We start from the raw sequence: 17023 nt of genomic DNA on the forward strand, positions 1-17023 counted from the left end.
TTTCTGTATCAGTTGTTAATTTATGAGAGAGAAATGTTGGTTTTTTTCTGTGTGATAACTATGAAAACAACATCTAACACAAATCTGTGTGCTTGGGACAATTAGCAACATGTATGTGATATTAATCAATGGGCACAATTTAAATTTTGGTAGTTGAGAAAGATGCACTTAGAAAATATTTTTTGCCCTTGTGTCATGCTGATGATGGCTTTTCTGCCCTTTACAATTTAGGGACATTCCTAGATCTAATTATTAATTAGATATATGCTGTGATCTGCAAATAGGTAGATTGAAACTTGTAAGTTCTTCACAGACAGACCTCAATCAGCCACTGGTATTTTGTGCAAGTACACAAATGTACACAAGTACAAGACATGCTTGATTGCTTGGCATCTCTTCTATTTTACTGACATTTCTCATTGGAAGTATGCATTTTAAATTTTTAATTGTTTTATAGTTTATCTCTTCAGACCAAAATATTATATGGCTGATGTCTGCCTCTGGCTATGTTTTCAAAGGTCAGGAATTAACATATCTTCTTCGTCCCCCTTTGCTAAGAATAAGATGAAGATGGTACATCATTTTGTCCATGCTGTGTGTGCAGTACAGTTCTTTATTTTGAATCTCACTAGCATGTAGGCTGGCTTTTGCCTTGGTGTGTGTATCTGGTAATGCTAGGAGTGCAAATATGATCTCAGGTTCTGTTTGTAGATGTAGAACCTTTGAGGCACAGTCCTCCTCTTCAGCGGCTTTAATTGGTCACAGAAATGCCCTTCCCCTTTCCTTTACTCTACCTGTAGCCTCTGCCAGGAGCATGAAATCTGTAGTATAATCTGTCCTTGGCAGCATATAGACTTTGAAGCACTGAGAACTACTTCTTGATTCTAACCAGGTTTTAACCTTAACCTCACTTCTGTGCCCAACCAATTCTTGTTTCATTCAGTCCCTTTGTTAACCAGCAGGGCAAACACTGAAATAACGTCTAGTTCCTGGGATGTGTCTGTGTCAAATTACTGTGATGCTGTGGTAAGTAGGAGGAACCTGTCATCTTTGGTAAGTTGTTAGGAGTCTGGGAGCTTTTCCCAATATCACAGCCTCACAGCATGTTCAAGTGACAAGTGGAGCCACGGTAGAGATTTTTTTTTTAATGCTTTAGGCTAAGTGTTTGTGGTAGAACTTCTCAAAGGCCATGATTTCATGGCAGGGAGAAAATTAATCATCAGCTTCTTGAAAAAAATACATGCAGAGCCTGTAATTTCATCAGCTTCTCAGTTTTTGTTCTTTGAGTATCCTCATTTTGGTGTGCACCATTGTAGTGAGCCACAGGAGAAAAGCAGTTGATGGATCATCTGCCCAGACACTGATTTGTTAGGAAGGGGCTTTTCCTGTTCCCGTGGAAGCTGAACTGAATGATGATAGGCAGCAATGAACCTTAATTCTTTCCCTTTCAGAAGCTGTTTTCAGTCACGGGTGCAGCGGGGCACAGCTAAACTAAATTCTTTCTTGCATTTCTCTGCCTTCTATTCAGTACTTCTACAAATTTCTGCTCGCCATGAATACAGAGGTACAGTACTGCCAGAGGAGGGCCTGTTCCAGGCCCCTGAGAGGAGACTTTTATACATAGGTACTTTGAAATCATAGTTCACTTTCTGTGAACAGCGACAGGGAGCCACATATATCACTGGGTGATGCCCAGGTATTACCAGCCTGTTGCTTCTCATGTCACCCAGTTTCACCCAGAAACATCCTTTCTGGTGTAGGGCAGACCAGACCACAGCTGCTTCCTGTTGAAATTACCTGCCAGGCCACTAGGAGTGTTCACCCGTATGAGTAGAGGTCAATATATGCCTTATCTAAATGAATTCCATGAAAAATACCTTCAACACTTGTTTTCCTCGCAGCTATCCATAAATGCCTCGTATCTCCTGATACTTTGTTGGACAACATTCAAACAGCACAGAAGGCACTGGAGCGCAGTGGCCAATTCCTTCTGGGGACTGTCTAGAAGCAGTTGGTGTCTGTAAGGCTACACTGTGTGCTAGACAGCGCTATCTGCCCTGGGCTTTGCTCCCGGACCACTGTGGAAGTGTCATCAGAAGATAGAGCAGGGGAAGGTCTGCCACTCTGCCAGGACTTCAGACAGAAACCAGACTGATTGTTGGGCAGTGTGGTTTTGTGGAATAACTCAGCATTGTCTGTAAGGCTTAAGTTTTCCACTGTGGTTTTGCTTTACCTGGATATGAGAAATGACAAACCAAAATACTGCCTTCCAGAGCCTTTGCAGCATGTCTTGGCAACCCAGCATTGGTTTGGTAGAACTGAATTTACACATCTCAGAATGGCATGTCCGTGCAAGTGTTATGAGCGAGTCTGTAAGGAGATTACCCTATTGGGATGTTTAGGGAGTGTGAAGAGAAAGCACTCAATTTTCTAACACAGATTACTACAGTGTTCCCTTTCCTGAATGAGAGCATGAGCAGGCTTGATCTTTCATTTACTGTGCACGCATATTAGAATATAGAATGAAAGTTCATATACATGCATTCCTACCACACCTCCACCCCCACACAAGATGTCCATACACATTTGGGAACATGGAGGCCTTCCTGGTGAGTCATGGTATTTGTGCTGTCTCTATCACAGGCAAATGCATCATTTAATTCCTTTCAAGCACCATTATAAAAGTTTACCATTTTCTTTTTGTAGCTCTGTTCCCTTGAGAAGCAGTTTCAGAGCCTCCCTGCTTTGATAGCTACACATTTCCTTCTGAATTCCAGCTTCAAATAATTCGGCTTGTTTATCCTTTTTGTTTGAAAGCCAGAGATTCTCTTTAGCCTAAATGGTGCCTGTCCCTCTCTGCTACTTTCCGTCTGATGTTTACAGTCTGATTTCCCAAAGGAAACAAAGATCATGGAGTCATGCTGTCTGGCTGGCAGTCTTAGCTATCTTCAATTCATTTGTAACTTGTTGGCCAATTTCAACCAGTGCTGACAGGGGAGCAGAGGTTAGAAACACCTGCTGTCCCTCCAAGATGGGATGATAGTTATTGATTAGATTCTGAACAGAGGCTCAGCACTGTTACTGGGGAAACAGCAGTGATAACTCAGTCCCTGCTCCGCAGTCAGAGACATTGGCTCCTATTTGCGTAGACTAACCTACCTGGGAGAAAGCTAGGTGGGTATTGCTGTATTGCTGGCAGGAGGGAGTAGGCCTTGCTTAAAAATACAAATTAATGGATTAAATGGTATAAGGCATTAATCCGCAGGAAACAAGGCTTCGTTAGTTCATAGAATGCTTAGTTATTGAGGGCTTAAACATGGACAGGGATACTGATGTATTCCGGGAAAGGGAGAAAGAGTAATTAGGGAAAACCTGGATCAGTGTACTTTCCACCTGTGCCAGGTGAGCTGCACAGCACGTCTGCATCACTCGTCTCACTTCAGCCATCAGCACAGGACATAAATGATAGATAGAGTTCCTGTTGATCCTGCTACACAGAGGCACATTTCATCCATAGAGAGGATAGTTGTGTTGATTGTTCCTTTACATACCTGCTAGCTCGGTTCATGACACTCATAACCTGTCAGATATTTGGGTGCAAATCAAACTTTAGGCACTTTGTCAAAGGCACTCTCTCAATTTACCGCCTTGCTTTGGCTTCCCTTTTAAGCTACAGGCCCCCCGTCTGCAGCAGTGAGGTCTTGCCATGACCAAAGTCAGCATTTTTCAGAGCAAGTGCATCCCTGTGGCCATTGCTGAGAGGTGCTGCTGACCCATCGCTGAGATAGATGTGCTCAGAAAGTGCTAGGGAGGCTTTCTGTTTTGTCCAGTCCTATCTGGCCTGAAGCTCTCTGGGAACCAGATCTGACCGCACATCTGATGTGTGTTTCAGTAACTGATGTGACACCTGTCTTGTACAGTACTGGGGTACATTTTTTTAAACATATAGTATATTGAGATAAAGTACAAACCTAAAACTCCAAAGGCATTTCCTTTCATTTTTCAGTGTACATTGGTTTACTTTCATGCATTAAGCAGACAGGAGAAAGACAGAACTATCAGCTTGCCTAGCAAAGATGCCCTTCTAAGGGGATGAAGGTGACCCACTAGTTGTGTTTTCTAGTGCTCCCATCACCCTTATTGCTGAGCATGCCATCATCACAGATCTTTATCAAATTAAGCAAGGAAGCACTTACCATTCCAGTGGTTTGATTGATACAGTAATTACTTTATGTGTAATGAAGGGGACCCACAAAACAGCTTGCCATGAAGAAATCCTTTGCATTAGCTACGAAGTGCCCCCCTAAAAATTTCTTCTTGGTATCTGTGTGTGGCATTATTCTTGCTGCAAGGGCCAACAGCTGCAAAATCTGATATTCTGGTAAGGTGGTCAGATTGGCTTTTCCTAGTTCAGGGAGGTGAGGCACAGAGGAAATCAGTAATTTGTTTCAGATTTAACAGAAAGTCCGGGACAGTTTGGGGAACTGACACCAGGAAGCACAAACTGCACAGGGTTCTTCCTTCCTCCCACTGAGCACTTCAGCTGGTGTGCAGCTGCTTGGTGTTTCTGGAGTTGTGAGATGAAGCAACAGGCCACCTCTGCACTGTACCTTTTTATTGCCTAAATAGAGAGGCACTGAGCTCTGACTGCAGTTTAATCTATTTGTCAAGAGCTGTCAGTCACCTTTAAAAGGACGCCCTGCGATCAGCAGTCTGTTATATGAATGTAGCCCCTGTTAAGGCTATGTTGCAGGAGCGGTGAAATACCTCAGGATTTCAACTGTTGTCTGAGCTGGCTGGATCACAGATTGCTGCATGAAAGGCTGGAGTGCTGAACTGAGCAGAGGGTTTCCATCTTCTCCTTGTGGCCAGTTCAGCAGAAACACTGGCCATTGCTTTAAAGAGTCTAGCACAGGCTTTCCAAGAACACTCATCTGAGAAACTAAGGAGTTCTTTGAGCTTTTCACAGAAAAGCTGCCTTTCATATTTCCCAGTATTGAAGCATCTCTCTTTGCATTTCACCACCAGTTCATGAGGTAGAAAAAGAGCAACGTACTGTGTTTATTTGTGTTGTAACATACTAAGTGTACAGATTGGTCTGATTAACTTTCTCACACACACTTCAGTACAGAAGGAATCACAGCAGGAGACAAAATTACTCTGGCTCCCTTGTCCTGCACCCCGATGGAGTGTCTGTATTTTATGTAGTAAGTTACCTTCGATTCCTTTTAGGTTAGGATTTTAAACAAGAAGATCGATTTTAGCGATATTCAGTCCCGGTGTGGTTCCAGAGATAACATCAAACATTCTGCAGGGGGAGGAAATGTAAGTAGCACAGACACCCTGTAAGCAGGCATCTCTACTGTGATGACCCACCTTGTGCAGCCAACTCCCTCTATCTCCCTTTTTCTGAGCACTCTTTTCCTTCTTGCTAATAACTCACATGTGAGTTTGGTCTAGTAGTTGTGTGAGCCTTGTGTATGCAGTGGTGGTCTTCTGATTGTTCTTCATGGAGCACAACACATTTCCAGGACTTGGTCAGGAAAAGAAAATGAGAAAGACAGGTCATCTCTATAAACACCCAGGGATACTAACAGTAAAGGGTGAGCCAGAATGGTTTAGTGCTTTTCTTGGGAGTGGCCCGAGAAAATCATTTCCAGAAAGAGACTCCAGCTCACAGCTGGGCATCCTCAGCTAACCTTCTCACTTCTCTATGTTCTTCAGAGAGAAAAAAGATACAAAGAAAATAAGGATAAAGAAAGTTCAGAGAGAGGGTGTGATCAGCTGGTGCACGTGTGCTAATGCCACAGCGTTATTCTGGTACAAGCAGCTGAGGTTGCTCAGGGTTTGATCATACACCGGTTGGGTCCAGCATACTGGAATAGCATAAGGATGTGATGCACCTGGTGGAAACGATTGGTCCTCAGATGAATTTGCGGCATGCACACATCAGGTCCTCTGCAGTGGGAAGTAACCAGATTCACTACAGCCACCATTGCTGGCTTAAGTCACTGCTGGCGATGTAACAAAAGCAGAGGCATTGTAGTCAGCTTGGAGCTTCTGTGTGCATTGCTTGGCCCGGTCTGGAAGGGCTGTGGCTTCCTGCTGGGGGCAAAGCAGGATTGTGGCTGTAGCTGTTCCCGAGCTGGGCTCAGCGCAGCCATGGCAACACAGAAGGGATGGAGGGTGCCTGTGCTGCTGCCTGGCTGAGCAGTGCAGTGCTGCTGCCACTGGTGACTGTGCACCAGCTGAGGCACAGCTGCAGGAGTTGCGTTTGTAGATTCACCAGCCTCTCTGTAGCGGACTGAGCTTAAAAGTGCCTATCATGTTTAGATGGCAAAAAATGTGAAACAGATGGCCAAGAAAAATACAGTCATGGAAATATTCCTGCTTGCCAGGATGCACGTTCAAAAACAGAACCAAACAGGGGTTTGGAGCATCCACCCTTTAGGGAGGCTCAGGAACATTTCAGAAAGAACCCACAAACTGATCTGCTTCATCCTCCTCTTCATTTTCCTAATAGAAAAAGCTTAAACCAGCTCTATCATTTTCCCTAGGTGGAAAGGAAGCTTGCTGTATTAATCCAGCATTTCCTCATTTGTGGCATGGTCAACTAACCGTCTCTCCTTTTCCAGTGGTTTCTGGAGGCTTGGGCTCTTCCTCTGCAAGGCTTGTCTTTTTATTTATTTTATTCTTTTCACTCTTGTAATTTCTGTGTGTGTGCTTTTAACAGGTACAGATTGTAACGAAGAAGATTGACTTGAGTCATGTGACTTCCAAGTGTGGTTCGCTCAAGAACATTCACCACAAGCCAGGTATCGGTAGAACTTCCTACAATTTCTGGGATGTGGGACAAAGGAAAGACTTGTGTGTGAAGGGGAAGTCATGGAAGATACAATCCTCTTCTATAGTTCTAGAGAAAGTAAATATACTTGGGTGATAGAAACACTATTCTTAGTTCCTTAAATGTGTACAGACATAGATGTGTGGAGCCACCTTGTTTAGAGATGAGGTAAAAGGTTGTACGGAAGGATGCTGCTTGTACAAAAAGTCAGTTTGATAAAACACCAATGCGCATGCTGAAGTCAGCAAAGTATTTAAATGTTTTCTTAAATCAAGCAGACTGTAGCACATGCTTACACTTTGAATATGTGTGTTAAAGGTTTTGTATTTTACTGAACACGCAGCGTGTTATTCTGCGCATCTCTAAAATCATTAGAACTCAACTAAAAAGGAAGTAATCTGAATGTGCCCATCTGCATTGTGTCAGACCTTCTCCTGAGCTATTCTGCTCTTTATTTCCTTTTCTTGTGTAGGAGGTGGACGTGTGAAAATTGAGAGTGTGAAACTGGATTTCAAAGAGAAAGCTCAGGCTAAAGTTGGTTCACTTGAAAATGCTCACCACGTACCTGGAGGTGGTAACGTCAAGGTAAGGGGACGGCCCTCAGGGAAATGCTACCAGTGTGCCTTCAGCCCAAATTCTTCTGTGAATGTATAGAGCTGTGAATTCAGTGATGGCTCTGAGTTGAGTAGGAAATGTCATTTCGTTCTGCATCAAACCCGTTCACGTACCACTTGCTCCCTGTGGAATTTGGAACGATCAGGCTCACATCCCCAACTAAGATTAATGTGAACCTCCTGTGGTTTGTGCCCTGGCTTTCCATCTAAAAACAACCTTGTTTGGAACCATTGCGTGGCATAGGCATGATACAGTAAGCTTTTAGTGTGGCTATCCTAGAGGATTGGGACTGCTTTGTGAAACAGGAGGAAAACATCTTGAACGTAAGACATTGCCACAAGCATTTGAAAATACAGATTTCAGAAACAAATCACATAAAATGCCTACTAATTTCATACAGCTAGGAACTGTGCTCCTGCTTGTTCAGGCATCCATCAGAGACAGAAATATTAAGAGAGGATGTAATATATGTGTAAAAAAAAAAAGAGAAAATCTTCAGTTTCAATCCTTCTAGGAACTAAAGAAGCTTCAGTCCTTGTAAGAGCTGTTAAAAAAAAAAAAAAAAAAAAGGAGAGGCCAAGATGTATGATGAGAAAATTTGTTAAACATTTTGTGTGTTAAACTCTGCTTTCCTGCAACAGATTGACAGCCAGAAACTCAACTTCAGAGAGCACGCTAAAGCCCGTGTCGATCACGGCGCTGAGATCATCACGCAGTCACCAGGCAGGTCCAGCGTGGCTTCTCCACGCAGACTCAGCAATGTCTCATCCTCTGGAAGCATCAACCTGCTTGAATCACCGCAGCTTGCTACCCTCGCTGAAGATGTCACGGCAGCCCTCGCCAAGCAGGGCTTATGAATCTGCTCATTTTGCGTTGTATGAAGTAATAATATTTAGGCATGAGCTCTTGGCAGGAATGGGCTCAGAGCAGGTGTTACATTCATTTTTACCATGTCTAAAACTAAGTCACATCCCAAGACTTGTAGTTACCATACAGTTAAAAAACAAACAAACAGATAAATATTAATAGATGCAGAAATTGGCCTGATCTCCATTTACAACAGGAAGACACTGGCTTTATATGGGTATACAACTGCAGTATGTTACATTGGACAATTATTGTTGCTCTGCTCTGTCTTGCATGGAGTACCGTACTACAATAAAATGCATTTTTACCTTTCATGTGCCTGAAGGCCATCCACCTCTTTCTGAAGAGCCTTGTTAATATCCCAAGTTGCTCATTTCACTGTTCTGTTGATAGATGGGGAAAAAAAATGAGAAACTGCCCATTGTAAGTTATTACAGGTTAGATTAAGAGTCTGCTTACCAGAAGGAAGGGGCATATAGAGAAATTCAAGTTTAATTAATAAAAAAAAAAAAAAGTGATATTTTGTATAAATGAGTAGAACAAAAGTTGAATTAAGTTATTAACATTTTTTTGGACCTGGATAATTATGTCGGTGTATAGCTGATAAAGCCAATAAATTATTTAACTAATAACTAAAACTATTAGTGGAAAACATTGAATCATGCTTGGGGAAGTGACATAAAAAAGCTTTGAAAGCGAGCACTTCCACCCCAATGGACTTGTGTCTGATTAGGAAGTTGGTTAAGCGGCTAGATCTGTGTAGTCACCATCAGTTTCACATCCTTTCCGTCTGTTTGATACAGTATTATAGATATATATTTCTCTGTGGCCATTTGTGAGACGCCCTCTTCATATACTTGAATATTCTACTTTATTCACAGTATCTGTGTCTCTTGCACCCTTTGGTGTTGCAGTTTTAGGTATGTAAAAGTAGATGTTAGCAGGGTTTTTTTTCCCTATTCATAAAAATACATTTAAAAAAAAAAAGATGAAAACTTTTAGCATGAAGTTGCTTTCTGTAACAACTAAAAGCCGTGACCCTGTTTTAGTGCCAGATGCAAGTCTCTTCTGTGATGCTAGAAAAAGGATTCCTTCCCTCCTCCCTCCCTTTCTTCACAAAGATATGATTTTTGTGGGGTCCAGAAGTTTGTAAAACGGTCTCCAAAGATGGCTGGGTTTGGATTCTGGATTTTTTTAAAATCCAAAATAGTTTGGCTTTTTTTTTTTTTTTTAAAAAAAAAAAAACTGTAGTAACAGCAAATGTTAGATTTATTTATTTTGTTTTTCTTTTGCTAAAGTTGAAACAAAAAAAAGTATTAAGGTGTCGTTTCCACTCCTTCAGTGATATCTTATGTATATGCTCAGGCACTCAGATAACAGTGATAAACGTTACAAGAGATGCCTGTAAATTATAGTACATGAGTAAATAAATTGAGCTCCCTGCACTGGGTTGCTGTAGTGATTAATAAATAGGGCATCTTCAAATCTGAGCAAAGTGGGATTATACTGACTAATAAAAAGTATAAGAAAAAGTGTGCATAAAGAGGGCAGAGATATAGAATCATCCAATCTAATGGAGTTACCTGCAAGAGCTCCAACACTGTCTTATGGACACTAAGAGAACACTGAAGGTAATATGGGAGTATTACTCATCGGCAGATAATAATCTGCTGATGCTATATGTACAGTAGACATTATGAAATGACCAGTTTACATTCTTGCAGATTGTTTGATCTTTTTCCTTTTGAAATCTCTTAACTAAACTTTGCACTGTCAGTTGAGCTATACTTGATACATGTATTAGGTTAACATTGTGTGCTGGAAGCTTTTTATCTGTTCTTTTGGCTCCTTCATTTCTATGTGTGCGTGTGTGTGTTGGGTTTTGAACCAAAAAGACTGTAGAGAACATTCTTATGTCCGTGAAGGAGGATTCTAATAATTAATTGCACAGGACTCCACATGATTCAGGTTGCAAACGCACGGTTACTTGGCAGTAAATCTTCAGTGGACCAAATGAGGATTTTGGCTAAGCTGTCACATAGTATAAAGACAAATCAAAATTATGAAAACTCTATAAATTTTACTGGAAACGTTAGCCCAACACACAACATTTCAGCACTGCAAGAAGCTTTATCACACTATAAAATTCCTAATACTGTTGGTAAGTCAGTTGTTTTATACAAAGGACAGTGAGCTTGGAACCATGCTAAATGGGTTCTGATTTCTGCCTTGTATTTGTTATACTCTTGTGTAATCGTATGAATTCTCATGGAAACAATGTCAAGAGATATGCATTAAAAGCCTCTTCCCATTTTTTTTCCAGGAAAGCAAACGACAGAAAGAAAAAAAACAAAAACTACTCAAACAGTACCTACATCACATTGCTCTGATCACACAATTGATGTAAATGAGCCTTGCAGTGTGGTTTTTCTTACGCCTTTTGCAAATGTGGCAGAGTCTATGGTACTACCGAACCTCAGCTTCTCTGAAGCTGAACACCAGCTAGTGAGAACAGTGTTACTTGAGGTGTTTTTTTTTTAATTCTGCTTTTAAAATTGACATTCTCTAGGTAATGATGTTTAGTTAATCCACTTACGAGTACAAAGTTAGAGTGGTGTAACGCACCAAGACATTTATTTCATGCATTAAAATGAGCTTTCTTGTCTTGATTCAAGCAAAGACCTTTGTAATTGTAATCATCCCTCCATAGAAAGAATCCTAGAACGCTGTGGATTTAGATGAAGGTAAAAGAAATTAAGAGTTTGTGCTGTTAAAAAAAAAAAAAAGAAAAAAAAAGAAAAAGTTGTTACATGACTCTAGATGTTCACTGAAAAAGTTCATATTAATCTTAATTGATCGAGAAGAGGGTTGGTTTTTAAAAGAAGAAACTGTTTTGTAAATACGTAATGCCCACTTAAACAAGACAGAGCCAGCTTCCTGGAAACTGCATCCTTTGTTTCTTTTCCACAGGCATGTTCAGCCAGCAGGTACGTGGGTGTCTGAGACCTGACTTTGTAACAGAGCAGAGATAATCCAGATAAATGGAACAGCAAAAGATGGGATGGCTAGGGGAGAGCCCCTAATTAATAATCTGTTACGCTATAGAGACAAAAGAAAGGGGCTTCTGCCCCATCCGCAGACTCCTGTTTCTGTGTAACCACAAGCAGAAAGAAATCCAAAGTGAGCAAACCTCTGTCCAGCACCAATAAGGGAAAAAACTAATACTGATGAGGATAATTCTGTGCCCGTTAGGGCCATGTATATTTTCACTGTACAGCAGTAAATGGTATCATCCATTCAGTGCTATGCTAAGGTACAGTAGTAACCTCATCGTGGCTGCTTACAAATAGATGCTTGCCTATCTACACGACCCAAGGGAGTCTGAAGGCAGCCTGTGTGTGCTACCACACGTGAGCAGCAGTTTTTGCCACGCTGGACCAAACACCGTTCCATACCCAAAGTACTCATGTCCCTTCAAAGGCAAACGCCTTGAAGAGTTGATGACGTTCGCTATGAGAGCCGAAGCAGGTAGTCTAGCCTAGGTGTGTAGAGTTCATTGCTTGTCAGACCGCTAAAGCAATTCCCGCTGCAACTCAATTCCCACTGCAGGAAAGTAAATGAGTTTCACACTTGGAAAAATCAAGCATATAAAAGCCACTTCAACTTTAGCAAAGAGAAAAAGCCAACGAATGAACATGCTGTATGCTGGGATTTCAAGGAATGCAGTCTGCTGTTACAAACCTGTGTTTTTTCTGATAATTCTAGAGCCTGTTACCATAAAAAGAGGCATTTCTTGAATGGCTGGTGGTAGGTAGTTCATGTTTTTCAATCCGATTTGCAATTGTATTTGTTGCTGTATAGTGATTGTTTTGCAAAATAAAATCGCTTGTCATCTACTGGCTCGTGTTGGTTTGCACTGTTGGGATGCAGCGCTGGGTGCACTCAGCCATTCCATATCCTCGCACCACATACCTGCTGCCATTGCGGGCAGTCGGTTCTGTCAGAGCTCGCCGAGTCCCGTTATTGACAAAACATCACGTTTTACTCATAGCAGAGCAAGATCTTCCAGTGTTGTGTGAATACATGCTCTCAGCTAGCGGGTCCCGCCGTGCGTGGAGCAGTTCAGCCCTCCTGACGAAGCACCGGGTCCGCCTCGAGCCGCTGCTCCGACGGGACGCCGTTCCCGCCCTCTCTTCGCGCGCCCCCTCAAGCGGAAAAGCAGCGCCCGCCGCGCGCCTGCGGGCTGCCTCGCGCCTCCGGAGGCCGCGCGGTGACCGTTGGTGCTGTGAGGGGAGAAGATGTGGCTGGACGGCGCGGCGGGCTGTTTGCGCCATGAGGGGCTCGGCTGGCCGCGAGTGAGGGGTGTGCGCGGCCGGCCCCCGGCAACGTGGTGCTTCAGATGTACCAAAGGTAACGGGAGCTGCGGGCGGGGGAATTTGAAGGGGATCGGGGGAGCATCCCCCATTTGCGGAGCTGCTGGAGGTACTTCGCTCCCACGGGGCCCTAAGGGAAACAGGGCCCCATTAGTACTACTGGGAGTAAGGCAGCGAGTGGAAGGATTGAAAGATGGAGAACAAAAGCATTCAAGCACTTACAGTTGAAGCGGTAGTTGAGGAGAGGTGGTAGGAACCCACTTGGTCCTTTCCGGGGACGCTCCTTGTGCCACACTGCATTGCGGGTGGTGTGTTACGATTTACCATGAGTGCTGTGCTGGAACACTGTGCTGAGTAGGAGCTGTCGATCAAACCGGTATGAGCTACGGTTATGGAATGCTGGTAGCCCAGGAATCCTGCTGCAGCGTTTGCTGGTGCACTGAGGGTCTTCTGGAATGGAACAAGAGAGTCCCACTGTTTGTTTCTAGGAAAAAGGCAATGGATTGGTCTGTTTGAGCTTTTGTTTGGGCTTCTTTCGTATTAATGTCTTGTTTATTTGTGTTTTGTTTTTTTTTTTAATTTATTTTCAAAAACAAATCAGGAGTTCTTAACGACTCTTTTGCATAACCTCACTCTGTGTGTGCATTCACAGGTGGGTGGTGCAATCATTAAGTGCTAACTGTGCACTCATTAAGTGCAGGTGAGAGTTTGAGAGTGAGCACAGGGCCAGCAGCTGGGGTGTGAGTAGGAGACCTCAAGTCTGGGTGAGGATTTTGGCATGGGAGTGCGTGAAAGAAGAGTTTTGTCTGCAACAGTCTCTATGGCTGGCTGTACCTGTGTCTTGTGTGTATGTGTGCATCTTTGGGATGCAGGCAGAGCTGGGTTGAGTCTTCAGATGAGAGGGCAGCAGCCCTGTACATTGGTCTGAGATGGAGACTCTCAGGGCTCTAGAGATCAGGCAGAAGGAGACCCCAGGCTCAGGAGTAGTAGCAGGAGGAGGCAGCTATTTGTGGCATCTTTTAACACTCTCATCTCCATTTGAGATCATGATTCTGATCTCTTCTGTGTCTTTTTTCTCCTGTCTTGTGCATTTATATTAGCTGGCACTGATCTGAGAAGTGAAACGCAAGCTTGAGGTAGCTGTGATGGAAGTGGTCTTCCCTGAGCAAAAATTTTAGATTTTAGGAAAATCAAATTGAGGTCTTTTGCTTTTCGTTATTCTTGCTTCTGTCTGACTCCAGCTTGTTCCTGTCTGCCCTGTTTTCTTCCAGGCAGCTGTTCTCTGGTGATGTGATGTTGTTTCCCAGGAAGGGTGGGGAGATAGTGGAAGCAGCTCTGCAGGGTCAATTGCCATAGTATGTCTGCTCAGGAGACTGCTGCTTGTTCTGGGGGCTGATGCAGTGGAACAATTTGATTGCTTAGTGTTAAACTAAGTGATGTGGGTTGGACTAGCAAAAAAAATAATGAGCCTGAACTGCAGGAAAGAGCTGTCTGCCTCACTAAGGGTTCTGCAGGCTGCATTTGGTAGGCTTTTGGAAAAATGCAGGGCCAGATGCAAGAACACTTTCTGCATGTCCTGAAGCTGGGTTAACTGTGAAACCAGAGGGAACCGGCAAAGATGGAGAGTGTATTGCATTGACAGAGTTGGAAGGACTTCTGCAGGCATTAATTGTTTTCTGCAAAGGTGATGTACTCATCAGTACGGTGTGTTATGACCCCTGAGATGCAGCTAACGTTTGCTTATTTTGTTCAATCCATAAACCAGCAACCTGCATTTCTTCTGCTTCAAGAAATTAGTCAAATTGATTCTGGCTGCTGCAGCTGTGCCATGGAGTGCAGGCAGCTGTGCCATGGAGTGCAGGCAGGTGTCCTAGCAGCTTCCCTGTCACTTACCTGACTTCCTGCATGCCTAGTCCACAGAGCAGCACAAGTAAGAAGTGCTATTTGGTAATGAGTTAACACACAGGTCTTTCTGAGGACTTAGTTTATCTAACTTAGCATGCTATGTTGAACTTCTCTCTTGATTTTTATTGGTTTTGTTGTCTACATCTTGTTTGTTTCAACAAAAGCCACTTATACAATATTAAATACGAGCTAAGGAAAGCAGAGAGCTGGCTTGGAGGGCACCACTGTAGTCCTAGTACTCGAGTACAAAATCAAATGCTGACTGTGAAGCTGAGAGCTTCTGCTGCGAACTAAAGTTCTGTACAGAGATAAGTAAAATTTTCTAGGCTGTGACTTTTCATCAGCTCTTTTATGCGTAATTCCCTAGCAGCGAGCTGGTTCACTTGCATGGATAACAGCACCTTGGGTTTGTGTGTCCCTCATGGGACATGTCCTCAGGGATATGAAAAATCCCTGATGAGCCTCACGTTTGTGCCTGGGAAGATCGTGGAGTAGGTCCTCCTGGAAGAGATGCTAAGGCACATGCTAAATGAGGAGATGATCTGAGAAGGTCAGCACAGCTTCACCAAGGGCAGATTGTGCCCGACCAATCTGGTGGCCTTCTATGATGTAGTCTATGGGAACTGCTGAGTCACGGCCTGAACCTCTGGTTGATCACCTGAGGCGAGCCATGAGTCAGTCAGAGGAGCACAGCTTAAGGCAATTCAGCTGTGCTGCCCAAAGGGGTGCAGCCGGGCTTCACCCCTCCTAGACCTATTTAAGAGCTGGCTACCAGTGGGGAAGGATCTCTTCTGGAGATCGTCTCTGCTGGTGTTTTGTGGTGAGCCCAGCATAAGGGTAGGCCTTCCATTTATTCTCTTTGTTATCATAGTCTACTTTGTTTAACTCTCTTGTTTATTTTGTGATTATAACAGCCTAATATTCTTTGATTATACAATGTAGTGACAGCTTTGGTGAACAAAGGAAGGGCAACTGATGTTACCTACCAAGGACTTGTGCAGGGCATTTGACATGCTCCTGTACCACATCCTTATCTCCAAGTTGGAGAGATACAGGCTAGACTATTAGATGGATAAATAATTGATTGGATGGTTATAGCTAGAGTTGTTGGCAATGGCTCTGTGTCCAGGTGGAGGCCTGTGATGGTTGGTTTCCCCTGGGGATCGGTCTTTGGACCGATGGTTTTTAACATCTTTATCAATAACGTGAATGATGGGATTGAGTGTACCCTTAGCAAGTTTGATGATGACAGTAAGCTGAGTGGTGCAGCTGACACCATAGAAGGAAGGGATGCCATCCAGGGAGGCTTGAGCCCACGAGAACCTGATGAGATTCAGCAAGGCCAAGTGCAAGGTGTTGTGCTTTGGTCAAAGCAATCCCGGGTATACATACAGACTAGGAGAAGAACTTGAGAGCAGTCCTTGGGGGACTAAGTATAAATAAGGACTTGGGGGTCCTGATGTGCAAAAAAGCTGGTTGTGAGCCAGCAATGTGCTCTTGCAGCCTGGAAAGCCAACAGTATACTGGGCTGCATTAACAGAGTGGGTGGCAGCAATATGAGGGAGGGGATTGTCCCCCTCTACCCTGACCTCGTGAACCCCCATGTGAGGTACTGAGTCCGGTTTTAGGGCCCCCTGCACAAGAGGAATGTGGAGCTGTTGAAGTGGGTCCAGAGGAGGGCTGTGAGGATTCCCAGAGGGCTGGTGCTCCTCTCCTATGGAGAAAGGCTGAGGACATTGAGTTAGTTCAGCTTGCAGAAGAGAAGGCTCCTGGGAGGTTGTTGTGGCCTTCAAGTACTTGAAGAGAGCTTACAAACAGGAGGGGGAGCTGACTGTTTACATGGTCTGACAGTGATAGGACAAGGGCAAATGGCTTTAAACTTTAGAAAGAGGGAGAAGTTAGGTTAAATGTTATGAAAGAATTATTTACTCAGAGGGCAGTGAGGCCCTGGCACTGCTGCCCAGAGAAGATGGACTGGGTGCCCCATTCCTGGAGGAGTTCAAGGCCAGGGTGGATGGGGCTCTGGGCAGCCCGAGCTGCTGGGAGCGAACCAGCCCATGGCAGGGGATTAGAACTTGATGATCTCTAAGGCCCCTAAGCTACTCTAGGATTCTGTGATTCACGGTGGGGTTGGGTTGTTGCCTTCAAAACAAGGTCAGGTTATAATTGCCTTCTAGCTATTCTCAAAGTAATTTAGAAGCATAGAATCATAGAATGGTTTGGGTTGCGAGGGATCTTTAAGATCATCTAGTTGCAACCCCCTGCTATAGGCAGGGACACCTCCCTCCAAACCAGGTTTTTAACAGCCCCATCCAGCCTGGCCTTGAATGCTTTTGGGTAGGAGGCATTCACAACCTCATTGAACAGTGGCTCGCCACCCTCACAGTAAAGAATTTCTTCCTAACATCTAGTCTGAATC

The 17023-nt window shown here is 43.7% G+C and overlaps 1 protein-coding gene across 41 annotated transcripts in view; it reads left to right on the forward strand.

Annotated features, from left to right (window-relative positions):
• The window catches only part of MAP2 (microtubule associated protein 2), a 192535-nt gene extending 181404 nt beyond the window's left edge, over window positions 1-11131 (forward strand). For 23 of the 41 annotated variants that reach the window (XM_048953526.1, XM_048953528.1, XM_048953523.1 and 20 more), the window contains 4 exons: window positions 5233-5325; window positions 6734-6815; window positions 7317-7429; window positions 8101-11131. In XM_048953526.1, coding sequence (XP_048809483.1) covers window positions 5233-5325; window positions 6734-6815; window positions 7317-7429; window positions 8101-8316 — 504 coding nt within the window. In that variant the 3' untranslated portion in view covers window positions 8317-11131. The remainder of the gene's footprint in view (window positions 1-5232; window positions 5326-6733; window positions 6816-7316; window positions 7430-8100) is intronic. The other 18 variants (XM_048953541.1, XM_048953542.1, XM_048953543.1 and 15 more) reach the window with 1 other exon arrangement.
• The last annotated feature ends 5892 nt before the right edge of the window (window positions 11132-17023 follow it).

Source organism: Lagopus muta, chromosome 8, assembly GCF_023343835.1.
Source record: "Lagopus muta isolate bLagMut1 chromosome 8, bLagMut1 primary, whole genome shotgun sequence".
Classification (NCBI taxonomy): Eukaryota; Metazoa; Chordata; class Aves; order Galliformes; family Phasianidae; genus Lagopus; species Lagopus muta.